Source organism: Prionailurus bengalensis, chromosome A2, assembly GCF_016509475.1.
Source record: "Prionailurus bengalensis isolate Pbe53 chromosome A2, Fcat_Pben_1.1_paternal_pri, whole genome shotgun sequence".
In the NCBI taxonomy this organism is placed as follows: domain Eukaryota; kingdom Metazoa; phylum Chordata; class Mammalia; order Carnivora; family Felidae; genus Prionailurus; species Prionailurus bengalensis.
The window spans coordinates 161,964,924-161,989,380 of NC_057348.1; the positions used below are offsets into that span (position 1 = coordinate 161,964,924).

Below are 24,457 nucleotides of genomic sequence, written 5' to 3' on the forward strand. Positions count from 1 at the left end.
CGAGCTCCCCCTGGCGGCCCGTTCCTGCTGCGCATGCTCGGCGCCAGCGGCCGGCGGGGACCCAGCACACCTGAGCGTCCGCAGCTCGGCCTGGCACCCCAGCCTGGGCGTCCCGCGTCCGGCCATGACGGCACACTCCTTCGCCCTCCCGGTCATCATCTTCACCACGTTCTGGGGCCTCATCGGCATCGCCGGGCCCTGGTTCGTGCCGAAAGGACCCAACCGCGGGTAAGGATGGCGTGCGGGCCCGGCCTCCCTGCGGACCCCTCCCCGGGCAGCGGCAGGAGGTGCAGCGAGCTTTGGGTCAGGGCTCGTTCGGCGCCGCCTTCCTCCGTTGTCCTCACTGGCCGCCTTCGGCTCGGAACTGGCAGGCGGTCGGGGCCAAAGAGCAGAGCCAGTGGTGCTTTAGAAAGGTGGAGGGCCGACTGACGCGGGAGGCAGTTAAGCGTTCCCCCCTCCAGCCAGTGAAGCTAGAGGCCATGGCCAACCGCTGATGCGGTTTGTCCACCGCTCACCAGCGGTGACCTTGAGCGAACGTTAGCCCTTCAGGCCTCACTTTCTTCATACGTAAAATGTGGATGATGGTGGTACGTGCCTTTTAAGGCTATACTGTGAGGAATACCCGAAATAACGCATGTAAAACAGCGCATGGCACGGATTATGTATTGAATAATTTTTAGCAGGTTTTGTTTTCTGAGCGGCCCCTAGCAGATTTCTGTCCCTTGTGGTCAGTTTATCAGTTTCTGCATAGTATTATCCTCAGCTACGAAGGGCTCTCCCCTGAACTCGATTATAAGTTCCTCTAGGTGGAGGATTGTCTCCTTCACCACCGTGGACCCCAGTGCCCAGCACAGGGCTGGCCCACGATGCTTAGTAACGTTGAAGGAATGGATCCAGTGTAATTCCTCTGGCACTGACTTCAGGTGCTTTAGACCAGGGGTCCTGGGGCCTGATTTGGATTTGGGTGGAGGCTACTTGGACATATGGGCACTGTCCCTGATCCTGAAGTCCCACAGCATCACTTTGTGAACCATTTTAGTATCTCACCTCTGCTGCAAACTTTGGTGAGTTCTAACTGAAGTCTCTCCTGCTGCATTTTAAGCTTCTGAGTCCAGAGTTCTCCTTGTATGGACACAGAGCTACCTGTTCCCTTGATAACCACTCACTCTGCCTTAGAAATGGCTCACGGTCTCCTTGCTTCTTGCCAGCTTCTGTTTTCCATCCCCTTGCCCAATGAAGTTTGCATTGCAGAGAACATTCCATGGTGTGTTGCTGCAAATGCAGCTCTGGCGGGGAGGCGGGGGGTGGGGTGGTATCTTTTGTAAGATGGTAGAGAGTAGGTGGTGGAGAAGGGAGGTAAAGAGAAGGTCCATAATGCAACCTGGATGCAGTCATGCTGGGCTTCCCCCTGGGGTGACGCTTGAGTTTTTATCTTCCCTCTTACAATTGTCACCCTGAATAGAAGTCAGCCTCCTGTGTTCAGGTGGCATCAGGAAGGCCAACAGGAAAGGGGCTGACACCAGGAGCTCTTTCTCTGGCCCTGGCCTGGCCTTGGGAGGGTGCTGGGTCCACCCATCCTGACCTGACCACTGCTTCCATTGCAGAGTCATTATCACCATGCTGGTGGCCACGGCTGTCTGCTGTTACCTCTTGTAAGTACCACTCCCCCAGTTCGACGTCTTCCCTCCTCTCCCTAGCCCTGCCCTCTCCTCTGTCCTGGTAGTGACAGATTCCACTTTTGAAAGGCTGAGTCTGTAAAACGTAGGGGAGCAGGCAGTTTGGGATGGCACAGAGAGCAGGGGGCTCGAAGTCCTGGACTCTGGGGTCCGGTTCCAAATGCGGCAGCCAAACAAGCTTTGTAGCGCCCATGTTTTCTCATCTGTGAACTGAGTGCTCTTTATGCCCGACCGGGCACCAGAATCACTGGGAGAGATGGAAAGACACAGCATTCAGGGCTCCACCCTTGACCCACTGACTCAGTTTTCAACATCTGCGCTTAGGAGTTCATATTTCTAATACATGCTCCTGGGTGGTTGTGATGCGGCCGGTTTCAAACCATCAGATGAGCAGGAGTCTTGAAACTTGGGAAGGGGCCCCTGAGGATGTAGAATAATTCCAAGGGATTCAAGAACCTGGACAGGGTGAGGGAGTCAACGTCTGGGTGCTGAATGCCCAGATGTTCTCTTCCTAAAACTGCCACTCACGATGGCCCCGCCCCCTTTACAAAAGAAGACACTCCTCCTTCCACCCACACCCCTTGTATGTCACCTTGCTCCAAGTTTAAATCATCCTGCCTGCCAAACCAGGGGATAAGACCAAGTTCTGGTTTTGAGGGAAGCCTCTCCCGTGATCAGTCAAGCCATGGGAAGCCCGTGTGGCCTCCCCTCCTCCTGGGTCTCATACGCTATCTCTGTGGGTTATGCTTGGCGTAGTTGGGGTATTCTGAATTCAGAACAATCAAAATAGGACGGATAGCAGTGATGAGATACTGATTCTTTACAAGGTAACAGAGGGGCCTGGTTCAGTCGGTTAAACATCCGCCTCTTGATATTGGCTCAGGTCATAATCTCATGGTCATGAGATTGAGCCCCATGTCGGGCTCCGTGCTGAGTATGGATCCTGCTTGGAATTCCTTCTCCCCCTCTCTCTCTCTCTCTGCCCCTCCCCAGCTGGCACTCTCTTGTTCTCAAAAATAAATAAATAAAAAGTTCAAAAAAATAAGAAACAATAATAAGAGGTAACATTGTTTTAAAGACAACTGGAATAAAAAATAAAAGTAACTGGAGTATTTCGCAAGACTGTCAAATTTTTCAAAATGCATAGATTAAGGCCCACATGTAAAATTTTTTACATGATGTATTTCATATTTGGGGTGTGTTTTGTAGTTAAAGCCTGTTCTATCTAATTAGATCACAGACTATTTATTCCTCTGAGTCTGTTCTCTCATTTCACTTCATACGATGTTAAATACTTTCTACCCCCTATTAACAAAAAAATGAAACTTGCTAAAAAATAATGACCCGTACTACGTTAGCTTGAATGTTAGCTTAAATACATGAGGATGTACGCTTTTTCAGGATTCTCCCGAGACAGAATGTCTCTAAGGCCCTCTGTGCTGTTTCTTGGCCTTTCGGGGCTCGGCAGAATGTCCTCATCTGTCGCAGGGAGGGCCTCAGAGGGGCTGGGGCTCGATGGCACAGAGACCAGGACATAGAGGGTGGTGGCTGGGAACAGCAGAGACGGCGTGTGCGTGGGATGTGGTAACTACAGACACCAGATGGACGTACGGGAAAGGGAGACTGGCCGCAGACCGGGTGTGCACAGGTGGAGAGGTGGGGCAGCTTATGAAAATGCCACGCCTGGAAATTATGTTCCACAAAACATCAACTCTGGGTTAATGCCGATGATAAGCAGACTACGATTTCTGACAGCTTCCAGGCGTCAGCCACGTGACTGCTTTGGGGGGGGTGGTGGTCTGAGGTCAAACAGCTGGAGCCTTCCTGCAAAACCAGATGGAGCACCAGGGGACCTATTTCTGGCATGTGAGGTCATGCACCTTTAGAGTCTCTGGGGACCCACTACTGTGGGCACACAAGTCCTGACAACAGGGTCTGGCCCTCCCGCCCCACCCCACCAAGATGTGCAGCCTGCCCATGTTCCCTGGAGATCTCCCTGGCCTGAAGGACAGCTCCCGTCCTGTCCCCAGCAGGCCTCAGCGTGGGGCTCTCTGGTCATCAGCCCTTCCTAGGAGACAGTTCTTCGTCTTGCTCCTAGAAGTAGGTGATTCTGACGTGCCTGCTGGCAGACCAGCCCTGTCCTGCTCCCAGGTACCAGCTGGGGGAGGCCCAGACCAGAGGTGTCCTGGGCTCAGCTGGGAGGCCCCTTCAGCACGCCTCTGGAGGCCGTCTTACCCCTTCCCTGTCCCAGAGTCCAGCCCCAGCCCGGGTCTTAGAAATCTATGAAACGTCAGATCAAACCAGACCTAAGCCGGAACCCACGAACCCCGGGCCAACCTCCTGTGCTGGCCAGACTTGGGGAGGGCTCACGGGACCCTTCACCTGGAAATGCAGACCCCTGTGTGTCTGCCGGCTTGGCCACGTGACCGGACGCATGGTGCGAGGTGTGGAGCGTGGATTTCCTTCCGTGTCCTGGCTCACCCTCCCTGTGCTGTCCCCGGCAGCTGGCTCATCACCATCCTGGCTCAGCTGAACCCCCTCTTTGGGCCGCAGCTGAAGAATGAGACCATCTGGTACGTGCGCTTCCTGTGGGAGTGACCGCCGCCACTTTGGCCCCAGGTACTGGGGGCCCAGACCCCGCGGGTGGGACAGGGGCCTGGCGCGTAGGAGGAGAACACACAGGGCAGTCATAGGAGTTCACATTTACACTCAGGGATTCATTTATTTGGCAAAAAGGAAACAAAAAGAGAAGAGGCAAAGCACGTGTATTCTTCCTGGCGGTGCTGCAGGAGGGTGTGAGGCACCAGGGCTGGATGCAAGATCCGGGTCCTCGGGAAGCATGGCAGGCCCGGCCACGGTTGTGGGTTTGCAGGCCACAGAGGGCGTGGCCAGAATCTGTTGTGAGGGAGGGAGGCTCAGGGCACAGGGGCTTTTGAAGTCAGCCGAGTGGCTGGGGCACCGACAAGGACAAGGAAGTTCTCCAGGGAGGAGGGGGGGAGGCGGTGGTGGAGAAGGCGTCTCCGCGGCAAGGAAGTGACCCCTTCGTGTGATGTGCTTTTCAGGTGCCCCAGTTCTCTGGATGACTTTGGCTGTACTGTCCCTGATGACCCCTTTGTCCCCACCTTCACATCTGTATCTGAGTCCCTCCATGCTTCCCACCCCAGGATCTGTCTGGTTTGGGGACCTCCTGCCTTCTCCATCCAATCTGGGCCTTGGGAAGCCCCAAGTTCAGAGTCAGGCTGGAGCAGAAGCTATCCAGCCCTCAAACTCCCCCTGCCCCTCCCAAGTAGATCCCGGCCAGGAGCTGACGGGGGGTGGGGTGGGAGGTGGGGGGACCTTTCTCTTACAAATGTGGCAGCCCCAGAAAGGGCATGTGTTCTATGGAGAAGGGGGGTCCAGCCTGGGAGGCGGGACCAGAGAGGAAGCCCTGGGTGGGGAGTCAGCTGGTCCTCATCAGCTCTGCCACAGTCCTGCCCTGTGACCCCAGGAAGCATCTCTGCCTCTGTGGGCCTCCTCACCTCCTCACCCTGTGAGATGGATGGAAGGCGTCCCAGAGGTCTTCCCTGGGATTCTGTAATTTTCAGACACTTATAGATGTGGAATTCCCTAAGAAAGTTGAAGTAATGGAAAAACATTCACACACAAAAAACAACATAGTAATTTGGGTCAGGATTGAAAGCTGTATGTTTACTTAGCATTCTTTGTAGTTATAAAGTCGCTTAAATGGACTTGCTCAGAAAGCTGTATCTCCTTAGAATATCCTGTTCCATCTTCCTTCCCTATCTTGGCTCCTCCTCTGTGGATAAGCTCCCTGCAGCCTGGAGGGCTCAGTCTGGGCACAGGCCCAGGACTGGATTCCATCCTTTGACTACAGTGGGGTGAGTTTCAGAGCCCCCCTCATAGTAGCAGCTAGGTCACCCGGAGTTAGGGAGGATGAACCCGGAGTTAGGGAGAGATAGATGCAGGTGAGGTTTGGGCGGCACTGGGCCACTGGGTCCATCCTGGCCCCTGTCCACTCCTGCTCTGGGAGCACCTGGCCTGACAAGGCGTGGAAAGCAGAATGTGCAGGAATCAGATGAGAGGGAACCCAGGACCCCTGCCCATACTCTCCCTCCTCCCAAGAGAATTGAGGCTGAGACCTCAGGCATTTGCCCATGTCCCAGAACTAACTGGGGTCCCCCGATCTCCCACACTGCCTCCCTGGGGGAAGACACCAATCTCCAATATTTGTTGAGCGTATTTATTTAATATTCTATTTAGCGGGCATTGTCTTTGGAACAGTGGTAGAATGTGCTATGTCTCACCTAGATTTCTTGGTTCTGGGCTTGGCCTGTTGCTCAGAGCTCCCAACTGGGGCTTCCCTTTGACATGCCAGCTCACCGCACCCCCTTTCAAACTCCCTTCCTGTCCTGACCCTCTGTGGCCCTCCTGGAGAGGGGGCTGTGGAGTGTGGATTGTACTGAAAACCTGATCCATGACTAATGAGCGGCAGCTAAGTCCTGGCTGAGGCCACGCTTGCTGACTGCTGCCCCCCTGTCCACCCAGTTCTCATGTGCTCAGTGGGTGGATTTGGGGCACGGGAGAGACCGGCAGCTGCTTGGAGCCGCAGTTCTGGATCGTGGACACTGAAAACTACATTCTCCTGAGACCAGAAGGAGAATACAGCCGTCCCAGGTTCTGCCCAGAAGCAGTTCCGGCAGGAGAAGGGAAGATGATTGTTCCAGTGGAAGTCTGACCGGCCTCTTCTGTGCCCCAGATACAGAGAGCACGGCGCCTGAGGGTGAGCAATAAAGCAGGCCCCCCAAGTCTCCAGAGCGTGTCCTGCCTCGTTCCTGAATACCTGAGCGCACCCAGTCTGCCCGCCCTGCCCCTCCTGCAGGGGACGGAGCAGACTGAGCAGAGGGCACTGGTCCTCCAGGGCCAGGGAGGGTGGTTCTTGCGCAGAGACGGAAGAGGTTTGGGGGTGGGGAGGCACTGGGAGGAATGAGGGACCAGACCACTGAGGGCTTGTCACTGGCTGAGGAGCTTGGATTGACCCAAAGGGCAAAGCAAAGCCATGAAAGGGTTTTAAGGCAGGGGAGTGACGTGACCCAATTTGATTTCTAGGATGATTTTTATAGGGTGTGTCACGGACAGGAGCCTGTCTATAGGGTCCCAGTGGAGCGTGGTGGTGAGGACAGAGGCGAGGGGGCGGCTGGAAGGTCTGGTCAGGGCTGTAGGTGACCAGCCTGTTGGCTGTGGGAGAGGGGCAGGCGGGGATGGATGCAGAAGGTTCTGGGCTCTGGGCAGGGGCCCTGCAGTGAGCAGTAGCTACGGACGTCCCAGGGCTGCTGGCTGATGGGCTCCGTGAGGGGCCACAGAGGAACAGGTTTCAGAGGGGAAACGGTGGCCTGTGGTCTCCTTTGTTTCCTGGTGAGTCGGACGTGTCCAGGGCATCCGTGTGGAGATGTCCAGTGAGTGGTCAGGTGAATGGGTTTGAAAGTCAGGAGGAAGATGTGGCCTGAAGAGCTGAGAGTCTTCAGCAGAAAATAACGGTGGTCCCTGAGCCCGTGGAGTGGGGTGCAGTGTGAGACCCCCGGGAATGCCAGCGATCATGGGACGGGCAGATAAAGAAGGGCCCCCGTCAGGCGTACAAGAGGTTCTCAAGGGGACGGGAGGAGAGCTGGATGAGTAGAACCACCAGAGGATTCCTGGAAGTGGTTCAAGAGGAAGGAAGGTCCAGGGCCTCAGAGGGCGCCCCCCCCCCCAGAGGTCAAGGGGGAGGGGAGACCGGGGACAGCAGCGACTTCAGAAAGCCCAAGAGAGAGAAAGGGGGTGATACAACAAGGGGACCTTCCTGGGTCACTTCTCCTGGGTCCCTGCGGGTCAGGCCCCGGGCCTGGGGACGTACCCCATAAGGCTGTGTGGCATCTCCATCTCTGCAGCTGAAACTTAAGCCAGCCCCGCCCTCTGGGCTCCCTGCTCCCCCAGCCACTCCCCCCTTAGGGTCTCAGGTCTGGAATGCTGAAGATCACTGGCCCAGGCCCAGGGTTGGGGAGGTGGGAGGCAACATCCGGTTGCTTTCCCTCGCAGTTTCCCTTCCCTGGCTTCTCAGTTTCCCTGGCATCAGCCTGCGGCCGCTCCTCCGGACTCTCTCAGGATGTGTGTCTGTCCCTCTGTTCGGGTGCAGTCCTGGGGAGCATCCTGGGCTCTCCAGGCCACCTCCGAACAGAGCAGCTTGGGGCTGGCAGCCCCTTCCCCAGCACGGTCCTTCCCTCCGCTCCCTTCCTTTATGCCTGCACAGCCATCCAGGGAGAAGGGAGAGCAGCTGAGAGCATGGGTGCATGACTCCCAGGATCTGATGCCCACCCACTGGGTGAGGGTTGCATTCCTATCAAAGCTTTCACCCCTGCACCCATGGCAGAAACTGCAAGATGAACAGGTCTTGTCAAAGATAAGCATGGCTGGACATGAGTTAAAGCAGTGAGAAGCAGGTTTTATTCTGTAACTACTGATAGTAAGGGAAATCTGAGCTCCCTCTTATCTGTGCTGAGGTGACCGGCAGTTTAAAGGGAGAGTGAGGGCTCAAGTAAGTCAGGAAAGTGAGAAATCACAAAGGGTTGGTTAGTGTAAGTGCCACTAGGCCACCTGTGTCTCCCACAGAGACTGGGACCCGATCCTTCCTGATTTCATTTCGGAAGACTGGGGTTCAGGTCCTGGAGGGAGACATCACTGGATTGCAGGAGATATGTATATATCTCTCAAAGGGACAGAGGAAGTATTCACGACTGCAAGCGTTTTTAGTAAATGCTGTAAGAAAGGACAGAGGGCAGAGGGTCAGAGGTCTGTGGTCAGGTTTGGGCTGGAAATGACCGTAAATTCTTCTGACAGAGCTTTTTGAGAGAAGAACCCAACAGGGCTACGTTGCCCCGGGTATCCAGCCTTAGGCTGTCTGAAGCCACACGCGGTTGGTTGAGTCTCTTTGTGCAGGGTTTGAACTGAAACGTGCCGAGAGTTGTTTTGTAGTTCGTTTCAAACATCTGCCATCTGCCACGTGGGGGCTCATCAGTGAATGTCTCCTCGGACAGACACTCGGAGAACTTACATGAAACAGAAGATTCCTAAAGATGGGAAGTGGCAGAGAGTAGGAAAACCCCTGCACCATACCTAGTGGCAGAGTAGGGAGGGAAACAGCCTTGGAGACCACCCTGGGACTGGACGAACCCCAAGAGAAGAAACACCAAAGGCAGCCGAGGTAAGCTAAGCTGCACACACACAGGGTGGCCAGCAGAGGGCAGTGCTCTCACGAAGGCGCTAAACCTCCTGAGACCGGTTTACGCCACCCCTGGGGATGCCTTGCACACGTTAGAGGTTGTGGCCTTAGAGCACCGCTGTTAGTGGGGAGCAGGGACAACCCTCCAGAGGATAACATAGCCTGAGTGGAATGTCCTTCAAGGATACGTAACCACAACCACGGCTAATGTTCATTGAGCAGTTGCTAGGAGCCAGGCACTATCAAAACCAAAGGGCAAAGAGCTAAGGAAACTTGCTAGCTTGATGCTGCTCTGATGCCAGGCTTCCAAAAATCTTGTGTGTCTTCTTACCGCCTCCACATCCCCGAGAGATCTGGCATATTCCAGTGTGTACAAGAGACACCCATCAGCCCAGATTCTGAACAAGGAAGAGAAGATACAGACAGACCTGTACTCTCATGCAGGCCACAGGGGTTACCTCTTATTCTAGACCCTAGAGTAAGCCTTTTGATGAATTTTAGTTGCTTTGAACAGAAATCGGATAGTTGATAGCAATGGGAATGTGAGCAGAGGTGAAATCGAGTAGGGGTGGTTATAACCTCCAGGTCTGTGTGCTGGAAGTGACCTTTGTGTATAAACCTTGGGGCTTCCAGGAACAAAGTCAGTTGACAGACACCACAGCTTTGCTTTTAAAACCAGGAAAGTGAGGGCAAATGACCAAAGTCTAGGCTAACTCAGACCACTTTCTGTGTTAACCTGCAGAAGAATCGCTCATAACAAAAAAAAAAAAAAAAACCCACAGAATGCTAGGACCAAGCCAGCACTAACATCATCAACTAATTGATGTTAGTTGAGTGAAAGTTACTTAATCTTTATGATCTTCGTTTTACTGCTCAGTTGGTATAATAATAATAGTGCCTGCCTCAGAGAGATTGGGAATATGAGCCAAGAGAATGGATTAAAGTGCCTGGCTCACCAGTAAGTGGAAGCTATTGATCACACTATTTTTATATATGTTAGTTCCTTGCCACTCTATTCTGCCAGGACCTCAGCTTCCTTTTCCTTTTTTTTTTGTTCCCATCACAGACACTATGCTGATCCACTGTGAGCATTTTGATATATGAAGTATGACCTGGGAATCGAGGACCAAGAAAGATACCTGGGGCCTGTTTATGTATCTGTATTTCTTTTTTATTTTTTTAAAGTTTATTTTTGAGAAAGAGAGAGTGTGCGCGTGTGCAAGCGGGTAAGGGGGTTAAGGGGCAGAGAAAGAGAGGGAGATACAGAATCCAAAGCAGACTCCAGGCTCTGAATTGTCAGCACAGACCCGATGTGGGGCTCGAACTCAAAAACCGTGAGATCATGAACTGAGCCAAAGTCTGACACTTACCCGACTGAGTCACCCAGGTGCCCCCTTATTTTATTGTTTAAAAGTTTATTTATTTTTAGAGAGAGAGAGAGAGTGCGTGCATCTGTGTGCAAGTGGAATAGGAATAGAGAGAGAAGGAGACAAGATAAGAAGTGGGCTCCAAGCTGACAGCAGAAAGTATGATGCGGGCTCCAACTCACAAACCCTGAGATCATGACCCAAACTGAAGCCAAACGCTTAACCGACTGAGCCACCCAGGCGCCTCTATGCATCTGCATTTCTGCTTCCTGTCAAATGTCCATGACATAACTTACAAATGCAGTGTCCTCTCAATGAAAACACTAAAGATGGGGGGGGGGAGGGGATACTAGAGTAGATATGCTTATTCTAAAGTTCTCAGGAAAAAATAAACGGAGAAATAACCAGGAAATTACTGGAAAAGCAGAGTATTGAGGATACTCCCAGATATTTGAAAGTATGACAGAGTTACGATGTGCAAAGCTACAGAAATGAAAACAATGGTGCTGGCACATGGACTGAATCAAGTAACATTAAAAATGACTTGATGGGGCACCTAGGTGGCTCAGTGGGTTAAGCATCTGACTACAGATTTTGACCCAGGTCATGAGCTCATCATTGATGAGCTCCAGCCTCGCATCAGGCTCCTCTGTGACAGTGCGGAGCCTGCTTGGGAATCCTCTCTCTCTTCTCTCTGCCCCTCCCTGGCTTGTGCGCACTTATGCTCTCTCTCTCTCCCTTAAATTTAAAAATAACACTTTAAAAAGTGACTCGATAAATTGTAAAGATGTGTACTCTTGTTGCAGAGGTCCTAGTTTTAGCCCAAACAGGAGGGCTGGACCAGCCTGGAGTAGATTTGCTGGGGGCCAGGGGAGGGACGCTATGAGGGTAAAAACCGAGACCACCCCTGGCAAGATGAATAGGAACGACTGCCCAAGGCTAGGTAGTGACCCCAGCCTAGGCCCTTTCATCAATCTGACCCTAGGGCTGCCAAGAAGCTCAAGGCAGCCTGTGAGACAAGAATTGGGCACTTTCGTGGAAGAACACTGCATTCTCTGCCCAACCCAAGGGGCGCAGCCTCCGTGGCCCCTGAACGGCTGCTGTTTGCGGAGGTGGTAGCGCGTCCCAGGAGACATGGGCGAAGCCTTCGCGGCACCGCCAAGCGGTGGGAAACCGTCCCGGGAGACACCCCGGGAGGGCTTCCCGAAATGCCGCGCGAGCCTTCAAGGCTGGAAGAGACCCCGACAACATGTCCATTACAATGGCTGCGGTTCCGTCTGTCTGCGCGCGGGTCGCACTCGGGCATCTTCCCCGGGCGCAGGGAGCCCGGGTCGGAAAGGGCCTTGGACATCAGCTAGGGAGGAAGACTAGGCCACCGCTGTCTCTTCGCGCGTGTGACTGCTTTCTCGAGGCCACGCAGCTGAAGCAGCGGTATTAAACTAGTGCTAGGGTTTCCCAGCCACGGTGAAAAGAACGCGCGACTTAGGGCGGACCTGACCCCGCAATCCTAGGGCTTCCGGCCGCGGCCGCCCGCGCCTGCGCACTGGGGGGCGCGGGCCGCCAGCTGGAGGAGCGTACCATCCGCAGGCAGGTGTGGGCGCGCGTCGCTCCCGGAAGTAGCCCCTGCGCGTCCCGGAAGTCGAGCCCCCTACCCCGGCTCCTTTGGGCCTTTGGTGGCTTCCGGGGGCTCCCGCCGCGGCTGGGGGTGAGGCGCGGTGGCCGGTGGGGCGGTGGGCTCGTCGCTGCCGACTGCTGCGGGGCTGTCGGCTGCGGCGGGAGCGGCGCCCGGCTTCGCAGCTTCGCGGGCCTGGTCTCAGCGGGCGGCCAGGCCCCTCCCGGACCCCAGGCCCTAGGTAAGCCGGGGAGGGGGCGTTGCGGTCCCGCTTCACGGACGCGGACGCCGGGGCTGGAGGGTGGGGCGCCTTGCCCAGCCCCTCCCGGCGCGTCGGAAGGCCCCGGGGTCTCCCTCCCTGGCTAGCAGCCCCCTCCCAGTGCCCGGCGCCGAAAGCACGCCCGGTGAGGCTGTCTGTATTGGACAGCGGGTCGTGTCCAGTCTCGCTCTGTGCCAGGGACTGCCCTTAAACAGGCTTCTACATGTTTTAGCTCACGGAACAAGCCTGTGAGGTGGGGGCTGTTATCCCTGTTGTATAGGTGAAAAAACAGAGGCACCCTAGTGCGGGATCATAGGTAGCTGTTGAGTGGGTAGCAGCCAGGATTTCAGCCCACGTATCCTGGCTCCAGACCTCATGCTCTTCAGTCCGTTATGGAAGGCAGCCTCGCAGAACACAGCAACGGGTTCTCCTGGTGTGTAATTTAAAACAGATCTCATCTTTTGTCACTTTGGCATAATGTGAAATCTAACGACACGCGATTATTCTTTAAAACGTCTCGCTTAGGGTTTGCTGGAAGCCAAATTTTCGCGCGTGGTCAAACTCCAAAATGTATAGTACTTGCTCTACTCTTTTCCTTCCTCCCATTCTTTTTCTCCCCACCTTTCTGTCTCCCCGCAAGTGAGTGGGTGGAGGGTGGGGGATGAGGAACCCAGGACTTGAGGGCCCAGCAAGTGCCTTGAAATGTCCTGGGGTCTGGGATGGATAGACAGCGCAGGAGCTAAGACAGGAGGGGGCTGGTCGGTGGGATTGGGCAGTAAAAACAAAGAGAAAGGTGTGGCATAGTTATGGGATACCCTGGGCAGGCTGAGCTCTGCACGAGGCTCTGGAGTGAGGCAGACACAGAGAAATAGGGAAGTGGTTCCTTGCCTTCTGGGCATGCACATGGGGAAAGGGCTGCTGAGTGCAGTTAGAAGAGAGCCCCCTGATCCATGCAGGCTGCACAGATGTAGGAGACATGCAAGAGACACCTGCCATCTCAGTCTCAGCCAGCAGGTTGCTGCCTCTGGAGACCTATGGCTTCCCCTTGGGAATCTGTAGGCTCCTTGCCATAAACTGCCTCAGTTCCTTCCCCCACCTGCACTCAGGGGCTTGCCTGGCACCGCAGCCATCCGTCTTTCTTTGCTCTCAGAGAAAATAGATTCTTTCTCGTCTCCAAAGATAAACCCGCTCACCGCCTGTGTCCTGCATCCCTTTCCCAAAGAAAGTTCCTGCCATCACTTCTTTCCTGTATATGTATATTCTTTTCTCTCTTCCCACTGTGCCCTTTCTCTGTTTGGAGATGAAGTCAAGCCTTTTATCTCCAAAGCGTGGCCCTTCTTTCCCCACCCCACCTCTGACATGGCAGGCACCTGTGTCCCCCAGTTCTCACTGCACAGCCATGTCTCCGTCTTCGTCCTCTGCAGTGACCTTGACTCTGCCTGGCCTACCTGGAGAGTCTTCTCTTGGCTTTCCTAACTTGGCTTTAGTTTCTTCTGTGTCTGTCTTTGCCTGTCAGTCATTTTGGAAGTCCCCTCCCCTTCTGGCCTCTCTACAGTGTCCGCGTTGCCTGGACAGCCGCCCGCCACTCTCTTCTCCCTCCGGCCCTTTCCTTAGTTTCTGTGGAGGCTTTCACACGGATCTGTACCTTTAGCTCAGACCTTACCTCGTATCTGTCACATGTATTTCTTTTTTTTTTTTTTTTTTTTTTTTTTAAATTTTTCTAACGTTTATTTATTTTTGAGACAGAGAGAGACAGAGCATGAACGGGGGAGGGGCAGAGAGAGAGGGAGACACAGAATCCAAAACAGGCTCCAGGCTCTGAGCTGTCAGCACAGAGCCCAACGCGGGGCTCGAACTCACGGACCGCGAGATCGTGACCTGGCTGAAGTCGGACGCTTAACCGACTGAGCCACCCAGGCGCCCCAAATGTCACATGTATTTCTAAAGATTTGCTGCAGAACAACCGCGAATCAGTATATCCAAAAGTGACCTGCATTAGTCAATGGGATCACTAGGGAGTCCCCCTCTGTCCCCCAGTTCTCCTCCACATGTGCCTCCGAAAGAGCTGTCCAAACTGTCCCCGCAGCCCCAGTCCCTCTGCCACTACCTGCCCGGCCCTCGGCCCCCGTGTGCCGTGCCTGCCTCACATGGCCTCGCTGCGGTGCTCGTGATGCTGCTCAGTGGGTAGCCCAAGGGCCTCTGCGTTGTAGCTGTCCTCTAATGTGCGTTTATCATCTCTCAGGAGAGATGTCACAAGTAACTTCTCACCGATAACCAAAGTACTGGAGTTTTTGAATGGTTTTCCTTTCAAATTTTGCATCTTAGATTCATTTCGATTCGAGTTGGTCCTCCCAGTGTCAGCCTCGTCGTCGTCCTTGTGTGCTTTGGTGGCTTAAGAGAAGGCAGTGTGTTACATCGGCGACTGCACCTGCGCAAGGTCCCAGCTATACTCAGGGAGTCCATCAGGAGTTAAGGATCCTGAAGCAGTAGCTGAAGGTAAGTGACCCCTCGCAGGATGGAGTCCAAAGTCCAGTGTCACAGAATCCGTTTATCTATAGGTCAGGCCAAGGCCCGGCCTTCACAGCGCGGACACCGCTTGCCGTGGTCTGGTGCCATGAGCCCATTTCCAGGTTGTCTTCTTGTCCTAAGCCTCGGGTGCCAGCCGGGTGCTTCCTCTCCTGTATTTGTGTCTTCAGGGCACGGGGCTGGCTTACGGCAGGTATCCGATGAATTCTTGTTAAGTGGTCCAATGGATCGACCAAAAAAGATGTACTGACGGGACAAGGCACATTGGAGAACAGAACGGGACTGGTGTGAGCCAGGCACAGTCCTAACACACCGGTTTTTTCCTTTTCTCGGCCATCACTGGTGAGCGCAGGTCTGACTCGGGCCAGGTTTCAGTTGCTCGCTCTGAGCTGTCAGTGGTGGTAAAGCCTATAGGCCGCTTCTGGAGGCCTGCTGCCGGCTCTGGTCGTCCGCTCTGCCATCACGCCCCCACTCTGGATTTCCAATTCTACAGCCATGAAATAAGAGCTGAGGTAAGCCCAGTCCGGTTCTGATGTCCCAGAGCACTTCTCCTGGGCCCCGGGATGGTGTCTTACAGTTCGCGGCACCTTCGTCCAGCCTGTCCACGGTGCCTCTCCGTGGGGGGGGTCACATATTCGGTGTGGCAGCAGCTGGGTTCTTGGGCAGTGGGCCTGGGGTGATGCCTCTCATCCTTCTGAGGTTTTCCCCGCTGGGAGGGGCTCAGCATCACGTCGCTCACCCTCGTATATGGTCAGAATCTTCCCGGAGCCGCCTTAGTGGGCTTGTCACCTACAAAGGCAGTCCTGCTCTCCCTGGTGATTCTGTTTTTCTTTTTCTCTGTTTCCCCCTCCCCCCCCCCGCCCCCCACATACATGTGCACGAGAGGGGTGGGGGAGAGGGTGGGCACTGGTGGGGGGGAAGGGGGCAAAGGGAGAGAGAGAGAATCTTAAGCAAGCTCCACTCCCAGTGTGGAGCCTGCCTGGTGATTCTTTTTAATGTTTAACATCACTCAGTGTCAGAACGTACTGGTTTTAAATCTTCCTGTCTAATCCGTATCTCATTTTGGCGTGATGAGACTTGAACTTCACTTGCTTTCTGATGTGTGTGGTGAGCTGTTAGGTCACCTTCTGCGAGTCTGTCCTTTGTCTAGAGAGATGCATTCTCGCGCTGGGCTTTTTCTTTCTTTCCTTCCCTTTCCACGTACTTCTCTTCTGACTTCTCTGTGCCTCTTTTCTGGTGTGCCTGGATCTGACTGTGACCCGATCTCTAGGAGAGCGAATGAGGAGAAGGGAGGTAAAGGTCGTGCCTGGGCTTGAGCATCTGGGTAGACACTGTCCCGTTTACGAGTGAGGTGACTATAGGAAGACAGGTGAGCGGGAGCTGGAGAGAGCCATCTGAGCCGGAGAGAGGCTCGCCGTGTCAGTGTGTAAACGCAACCCCAGTTGGGGAGGGTATGTGAACTGAGAATCGAGATCTGGGTGCGAAGCCTGGGAAACAGCAGGAAGAAACAGGCGGAGGAAGAGGGACCAGAACTGAGATTGCAGGGGAGGTGCAGGTGGAAGTGTGGTATCCCAGGGCCACGGAAAGGTGGCGTTCCAGACAGAGGACGTGGGCCGGCCCCCACGGGTTGCAAAGAGGTCCATTGGAGGCGGTGCCGAGGGGGACGCTGGTGGCCTTGGCAAGAAGGGTGTTGATGAGCAGTGGGGGCCAGATCCAGAGCATAGAGTCTCTCTAGGACAGAGAGAGGGGAGTGACAGGACACTGGGGGGCACGCGTCACTGACAGGGGCTACACTGTTCTGTGCTGCTGTCCTGTGTTCCTGATGCAGGCTGGCTGATTTCTAGAGAAGGAATTTCAGAAGATCTAAGCAAGGCCTCTGGCGGCCTCACCGCCCAGTACCCAGCATCATGACCTGTTTCTGATGCCCTGCCAGGTAACGGGCACAGCCTGGGTGCCTGGGATGCAGAGACATGGGCTCCATGCCTCCTGGCCTGAGCTGACGGCACCTGGCGCCTGCACCTCCGCCAGGGAGACCTGCCTGACTTCTTGGCCAGGTCGGTCCCCTCCTTGGGGACTCACAGCTGCAAGTGGCGGCCCTCTGTTCCTGCACCTCCCTGTTGTGCGGGTCAGTCTCTTACTTCTGTCTCTCCAGCCAAGCTGGAGGCCACGTGCATGCAGGGACCTTGCCGATCTTCTCCGTTATCCACAACAAGGCAGAATCGCCAAGTGCCTGCTGGGTTCTCAATAAACATCGAAAGGAAAAAGAGAACCTCAGTTAGTTTGGCAAAGATGGATGTAGAAACTGCTAACGTACAGAGGGCCCTGGGGATTCTGGTTGAGGGCTGTTCCATTCAGTCTGGAGGAGTGAATGTCAGCCTTCACCAAGGAGGTTGCGGTCTTGAGAGTTTTGTCCCGGGGCTGATTTCCTAGGCTCTCCCTACGCCTCTGTCCTCTGCTTGTTTTTCTCCCCTCTGGCCTTCCCCGCAGAATCCCCACGGTTGAGTAGGGGAGCTGAGAGCCGTTCTTTTCATCTTGCTTTGCAGCCTGGGCCCATCTCATTTCCCCAAGTTCCCAAGCATGTTGGAAGTGGAAAAAATCGGGAAGCCCCCCAAGAGACATACACCTTCAGGATCAGTGGGGCAGGGGCCATCTGTGTGTGCTGCCTCCTCTGTGACCAGACCCAGGAGCCCAGCTGCTTCCTTGGCTTCTCCTAGCTCCAAGTTTAAAACCAGAGCTACCAATACCTCTCACGGACTCGGCTGGGGTGCGGGGGGGCGCCTGCCGGAGACCGAGGTCAAACTTGAGTTTGTAGACATAGGAGAGAGGGCTGTCAGTGGCCACAGCAAGATCGGACTGTCTGCCTCCCCGAAGGGGAGTGAGACGGATCTGCCCCTACGGAGGAAGAGACCTCACCCCCTCCCCAGTTCCTCGTCGGTCCCTTCACCTGACGGAGTTTTCCTGGAGGAGCAGGAGGAAGGCACCCCGGGCCTACTTGTCCACAGTGAGACGAGCGAAGCCTGCTCCCCGGGGAGGCCCGGTCTGCACCCAGCTGCCTCCCGTGAAAAGTGCCAGGCCAGCCCTGGGCGGAGGAAGCCAAAGGGCGACTCTGGCCTCTACAGCCTCAAGTCTGTGCTTGGGCAGGAGCCCCCTGGGCAGCCCGAGAAGAAGGTGTCCAAACAGAAGGCACGAGGGCAGAGGGAGGAGGGGGAGCCGACGGGAAAGAAGTCGAGGGCCCCAGCGCTCAGCTCTGGCCAGTCCCCCTCTCCCCCAGCGCTACACCAGGCAGCCGGGGCGGACAGGCCAGAGGTGGGCCAGCCTGGTGAGAGTGAGAAGGCAAGACGAGCTGACCTCCTCATCGGCCATCTGGCCAGAGAGCTGCGACGCCTCAAGAAATGGAAGAAGAGGCACTTGCTTGCGGCTGTCGGGGACAAGCCACCCTGCCTGAAGAAGCTGGTCAGAACTCTAAAAGCGGAGACCAAGGGCTGGGCTTTTCCCGGGCATTCCCCCGGCCCTGCGGACACCGCGGGTCACAAGGTCGTGTCAGACATCGGACGGTTCTTTACCATTGACTGCAAGGACGTCTGCCACGTCACCTGCACTCTGTGTCATGCCAGCATCAGACTGGGCAAATTTAAGGGGCATTTCCAAACCTCAGGCCTGGTCCGTCACTTGGTGAGTAAGCACGGACTAGAGAGAGACAGAAGGCCAGCCGCCGCCAGCCCGGCGGAGAAGAAGGGCGGGGCCGAGGAGAGAAAGCACAAGGGCCTGCCCGCAAGTCCTGCTGGCCTTGCCCCTGAGGGGCTGCCGTCACCAGGACGCTGCACGGATGCCTCCCCTCTGGTGGACGGTGGCAGGCAGCTGGCGGCGGGCAGGCCTGAGCAGCTGTCACTGGCTCCGCCTCTCTTGCCTCCTTCCTGTAGAGATGACCCTGCCGCCTCCCCGCCGGCAGTCGGGGTGGACCGGGGTGGCACCCATGCCCCCGGCCAGCCCCGAGCACAGGCCTGGACCCGCAGCATCGCGGAGTTGCTCTGCAGCCTGGCTTTGCCGCTGTCCTTTGTGTCATCGCTGCCTTTCAGAAGGTTTATGGCCCAGGTCGACCCTTGCTACCACGTGCCGCCTCCTGCCTTCTTCTGCGGGAGAGCCTTGCCTCTGCTCCGTGAGGCGATCGAGGAGCAGGTGTGTCGGGAGATGCAGTGGGCCAAGGGCAGCTGTGTCCACCTCACCGTGTCCACCGCTGCCCAGGACACGGTTGTGGACTACGTGGCCATCACCGCCCACTGGGGAGCCGTACAGCCGGGCAGTCGGCGGGTGGCGTCGGGGAGCCTGAGAAAGCAGGCCGTGCTGTGGGTTCGGGGCCTGCCCCAGGGGAGCTCTCCGGAGGAGAGGCAGGGGGAGCTGCGGGAGCAGGTGGGCCTGTGGCTCAGCCGCAGCTCCCTGCAGCCAGGCTTCCTGGTGTCGGGCGGCTGCCTCGGCCTGGAGCAGGCAGTGAGGACAGAGGGCTACACCCACCTCCCCTGCTTTGCCCACTGTCTTGACTCCCTGGTGAGGAACTTCCTGCGTCACCATCAGAGCGTCCAGCTCATCCTGGGTACGGTGCGGGCCATCTGCAGCCATTTCCAGGGCTCCGCGGAGGCCCGGCGGCTCCTTGGCCAGCTGCAGCAGCAGCGTGGCCTCCCGGCCCAGCAGCCCTTCTGGGAGCTCTCGGACCACTGGGTGTCTGCCTACTGCTTGCTGGAGTGGCTGGTGAGGCAGCAGCGGCCCTTGCAAGAGTACGAGAGGCGACACCAGCTGGGCAAGGCTGGGACGGCCCTGTCGACTACGTTTTGGAGCCTGACGGACAGTCTGGTCACGCTCCTGCAGCCCTTCTGGGTGGCGGTCCGGGAGGCGAGCGCCGCGCGGGCTTCTTTAAGCCAGGTGCTGCCCCAGCTACGCTACCTGCATATCTTCCTGGAGCAGGTTAACCGGCACTTCGAGGAGCAGGGCGGTGGGGAGGTGGGGGCAGCCGTCCGGCTGGCCAAGGGCTTGGCCCTGCAGCTCTCCACAGACGGCCAGCTCAACGAGCTCTTCCACCGCAAGGAGTTTGTGCTGGCGACCCTCCTGGACCCCCGCTTCAAGGGGAAGATCGAGTCCATCCTGCCCGCGGGGGCCGACATTGACCACTGGAAGCAGGTTCTCGTGTACAAGGTGAAGGAGATCATGGTGTCTGACTACTCCTTGCCTCCCTCACCCTCCCTGCACAGCCCCAAGGCGAGGCGTGCGGGCCCTACCCCGAGCAGCCGAGTCACCAGGAGCCTCGGGGCCGAGGGCAAGGGCCAGAAGGTGCCTGTGCAGGGGGGCGGCGGCTCGGGGTCTCTGCTGCTGGACCAGAGGGAGAAGAGCTTGCTGGAGCAGCTGGAAAGCGTGGGGCTGCTGGCGTCCAAGAGAAGCGGAGCGTCGCTCTCCACCGAGAGCCACTTGGCCAGTGTCATCGTCAAGAAGTACCTGCGTGAGAATGAGACAGTTGGCGCCCAGGAGGACCCGCTGGTTTACTGGGAGAAGAGGCAGGAGGTCTGGCCAGCTCTGGCGAGACTGGCCACTGTCTACCTGTCCTGTCCTCCGACGGGGGCCTTCTCTGGAAGCGTCTGTGCCTCCCTGGACAGCCCTGCCCTTGCAGAGCATAGCGCCCCTCTCCCAGTGGGGACCATTGAACATCTCCTCTTCTTGAAGAGCAACCTGGAGAATTTCCCCGACTACCCTGCCCCTGCCTTCATCTTCCCCAGTGGAGACCTGGCCGACGGGGAGCAGAACAGCGAGGCCGACCTCGTCTGACGCCCTGAAAGTCTGCCTGTGGGAAGTGTGTCCGGCATCAGAGGGGAGGGCAGGATGCTGCACTCTAGGGCATTAGACAGAGGTGGCCAGAGTCCTCCCCCGACCTGTTTGGAGGGAATAGGGACAGGTTCTCGATTCTTGACACATTGCCCTTTTTTTCTTCCCCAGGGTGATGTCATTTCCCATTCATATATTGCTTAATTTGTCTCTAGCGGTTTGTGCATAGAAAAGGTGAACTCTGTCCAAAAGTGACTGTAAGTTGTGCCACACACCTCTGTGGGTGGCACAGGGACCCCGCTGAACACCTGCCATGCGCAGGATCACCGCCACGACAGAGACTCACCCGGTCTCGGATGGCAGTCGTGCTGTGGTAAAGAACCCTGAACTCCACTGGGGATGGGAGGCGATGGGCCGGAGGAAGGGTCTCCGGGCTCACTGGAGCAGCCACGGGACTGTCCACTTGTGCGCTGTGTTAACCGTTTCCCCCTTGGCTGTAGCTGTGTCCTGCCTTGGCTGGCTCCTGGGCACCGTTTGCCAGCCCACTTGCCAGGTAGGTAAACTGAGACTCAGCAGTGGTGATTCGGAACGAGGGAAGGTGGCCTCCTGCAGGAGAGACGAGTGTCCTCTGTGCCTTAGTCATGGTCCCATCCGTGTGACCAAATCCTGTCCGCAGACACATGTTGGACCAGGATAGGAGGACTCGGATTCTGGATGTTCAGGGGTGAGCGTTGCAGGGGGTTGGCGTGGATGAGCCAATTCCCTCAGCAGGGCCCACCCGCTCCAAGCTGCCACCTGTGTGTCAGCTGGGTTTGCACAGCGGGTGGGAGGGCGCTCGGTCGGTCGGGCCCAGACCTGCCTGCTTGAGGCGTGCGGATTTCAGGGAGCATGGGACCGGGGGCAGAGCAGAGGTCTGTGCACTGGAGAGTCAGGGATTCACCTTGGTGACCATGCAGTACTATCACCGGCGGGGGCGTGGGGCGGTGAGCTGGAGGGCCACATGTCTCCTCCCAGGCAGGACTTGGGGGCACAGAAGTCCCGATTTCCAGTTAATGTGCTCTTTGCTCCTGTTTCCTCTCCTGCAAAAAGCGTTCTTCCCAGCTGTAACGTGGGGAGCACGTACAGTTCCTCCCTTCCTCCCACCACCGCCCCTACCCGGTCCTCCCGTCCTTTCCCTCCACAGCAGCCATCTCCGTCTAGACGGTCATCGAGCCAGTTCTCCAGGGCATGGCTCCCTAACTGTCGTGGTCAGTCTGTGGGCTTGCCCCTGCCCGGGGGCCTCATCTCTGAGTCTGGTGGGCGTTGGAACAGTGTCCGTCGCTGGGTCCTTGCACGTCTCCCTCTGGCTGCTCGTCAGTGCCCTCCACTCAGCCTCATAAATGTTGGTGTTCTGTCGACGTCGGCCCGTGACTGCTCCCTTTCTCTGTGCGCCAGGGGCTCCTGACCACATTCACCCCCAAGAGAGCGTGTGGTTGGGAAGCTGTGCGTAATCCCGGACAGAGGCCTGCAGATACTTAAAGAGGTCTGTGTCCTCCAGAAGCCTGGCCCGTGAGCCACACATTCTCCCTGGGCACCTCTGCGGATGACGCTTGAGTCCCTTTAGCCTAGAGCTTCGACTGCCTCCTAGGCCCGATGCACATGGTCACCTCCAGCTGGATGTCTTCTTGTCCCCTCCCTCAGGCTGTCCCATGTGCCCCACATGTCGGGGAAGGGAGCCCCTGCATCCAGTGACGTGGCTAGACCCTTGGAAGCTGTTCTACACGCTTCAGTACTCGCTGCCTTCCGTGAAGCCCTGTCTCTCCAGTGCTTTTATGGCAGGTTCTAGTGTCTGGTGACCCTCTCGCACCCCTCACCCCCATGGGTGACAGTTTTTTTTTTTTTTAATTTTTTTTTTCAACGTTTTTTATTTATTTTTGGGACAGAGAGAGACAGAGCATGAATGGGGGAGGGGCAGAGAGAGAGGGAGACACAGAATCGGAAACAGGCTCCAGGCTCTGAGCTATCAGCCCAGAGCCTGACGCGGGGCTCAAACTCATGGACCGCAAGATCGTGACCTGGCTGAAGTCGGATGCTTAACCAACTGCGCCACCCAGGCGCCCCTGGGTGACAGTTTTAAGTGGGTGCAAAGTTGAACGCGTCTCACTTACAAGCCCCAGCAGACCCCTTTTGAATACAGTGAACCAGACCTCTTAGTGGATGCCTGGAATCGCTTTTGGAAAGAAATGAAGTGGAAATGAAGGGGTGTTGCGGACTGGAAGGAGCTAGGTAAAGCCGTGGGGGAGGCGGATCAGATCTGTTAGCAGCCTCCCCAGCTCCCTGGTGGGGGTGTGGGAGGAATTCTGGGCCCGGTTTCCTTGGAGAGGGAACTAAAAAACTGCATTGATTGTGTAAACACAGACTTGGGACTGGTCAACACCCTGGAACCCAGGTTTTATAAACAGGAGTGAATGGTCCCATGGTTCCTTGCAGGCATCACCCTGCCTGGCCCAGGCCCGGCTAGAGTCTGCAGGGTTGGGAAGCTGCCACTTGGAGCAGAGGTCCCTTCTTGTTTTCTCTCTGCTCAAACCTTGACCCCTCTGTGGCCGGCATTGCCGATGTCCCCCCGCCCAGGCCTCCTCCCTCCTGCACGTGGTCTTGCACTGGCGCCTAGGCTCATGCTGGCCCACGGCCATTGGTAACTGGAAAGGCCCTCCTTCCCCTGCCTTCCCGGAACCCATGTGCTACCCCGGTCCTTCCGTCCAGGATGGCTTCTTTGCCTGGCCTTCCCCCACTTGCATTCTTAGGAAGTGACGTCATGTTTGCAGGTAGGACCATTCTGTCTGGCACATAGGGATTGATGCCCTTCCGTTGATGCCGGAGTAAAGAGCTAGTTTGGCGGGCTAGGGTGGAGAGCAATGGCATCAGGACCGGCAGTGCTGCACCTGCTCCCAGGGCCGTCACCGTCCCTTCCTTCCCTTGACCTCAGGCTCCTCATCGGACTGAGAGCTGAGCCTTCAGGCCCCACAGCTGCAACCAGAGGTTACACGTTGGCCTATGCAATCTGGAGACCATTCTGAATGCATTGCTAATGTTTTAAAAAAAACATTGGGTCAGTTAAAAATATTTTTAAAAGGGTGGGGGAGTGCCTGGGTGGCTCGGCCGGTTGCATCCGACTTGGGCTCAGGTCATGACCTCGCGGTTCGTGAGTTCCAGCCCCACATCGGGCTCACTGCTGTCAGCCTGTCAGGCCAGAGCCCGCTTTGGATCTTCTGTCCCCGACTCTCTGCCCCTCCTCCACTTGGATTCTTTCTCAAAAAATGAATAAACGTTAAAAAAATTAAAAATAAAATAAAAATAAAACATTGAGTCAAGAACATTTTTGAGAAAACGAAGCAAGGCCTATCGTGCTGTCTTGCGTCTGCATATGGAAGGAAACAAAACAGATTGTTGGTGGTGGTGACCTATAATCTATTCAAAAGCTAAAATAGTTAAAAAGAAACACCTCAGAATTCATAAAGATAGATCATAAAGAGCGGTTGCCAAAAAAGGAAAATTTGCCTCCCGGTGCAGATACGGAAAAGGGGAAGAATCTGAATTCCGTCCGCTATGGCCGTAACTGCTCGAGCCTCGTCAGGGCCCCCTGCTTAGGTGGGGGCCTGCGCCTGGCCCGCCTCCCTCAGAGGGGCTCTGTGGCCTCAGGTCTTGCTGGGCCAGCTCGCTTTCTGCCTCAGTGGCAGAGGCTGGGCGGTACTTGGTGCCGTCGACGGCTGCGGACTCAGGACGCTCAGGAGAGGCCTGCTCACTGTTTGCTTGTCTCTCCTCAGGAGCCTCCGGCCCTTGAGCAGCGGTGCTGGAAACAGGCCTCTGGCCCTGGCCCAGGCGGACTCGAGGGTGCCTTTTTCTGGGCGTGCGGTCACCTGACCCCTCCCGGCACCCACGTCCCTGTGACAGGACCAGGGCCTGGGCCGCCTGGACGGACCG

The 24,457-nt window shown here is 56.4% G+C and overlaps 2 protein-coding genes across 7 annotated transcripts; both read left to right on the top strand.

Moving 5' to 3' along the window:
- Positions 1-6: 6 nt before the first annotated feature.
- ATP6V0E2 (ATPase H+ transporting V0 subunit e2) lies at positions 7-6,488 on the top strand. Its single transcript, XM_043589876.1, has 4 exons — positions 7-228; positions 1,605-1,652; positions 4,181-4,295; positions 4,739-6,488. The coding sequence occupies exons 1-3, from the start codon at positions 125-127 to the stop codon at positions 4,272-4,274; spliced, it is 246 nt and encodes an 81-aa protein (XP_043445811.1). The 5' UTR covers positions 7-124; the 3' UTR covers positions 4,275-4,295; positions 4,739-6,488.
- Positions 6,489-8,362: 1,874 nt separating this feature from the next.
- Positions 8,363-24,411, top strand: ZBED6CL (ZBED6 C-terminal like). 6 transcript variants are annotated; one of them, XR_006298629.1, is made up of 4 exons: positions 15,091-15,204; positions 17,236-20,870; positions 20,998-21,050; positions 24,301-24,411. XR_006298629.1 is itself a non-coding variant. In XM_043589849.1 (3 exons), exons 2-3 carry the CDS (start codon positions 11,083-11,085, stop codon positions 20,498-20,500), a joined length of 2,610 nt encoding a protein of 869 aa, XP_043445784.1. In that variant the 5' UTR covers positions 8,363-8,368; the 3' UTR covers positions 20,501-21,894. The 6 variants fall into 6 exon arrangements, 3 of the variants coding, with proteins under 3 accessions (XP_043445784.1, XP_043445783.1, XP_043445782.1); XM_043589849.1 differs by lacking the exons at positions 15,091-15,204; positions 24,301-24,411 and adding exons at positions 8,363-8,368; positions 11,083-11,094 and having other exon boundaries at positions 17,903-21,894; XR_006298627.1 differs by having other exon boundaries at positions 17,236-21,050.
- The last annotated feature ends 46 nt before the right edge of the window (positions 24,412-24,457 follow it).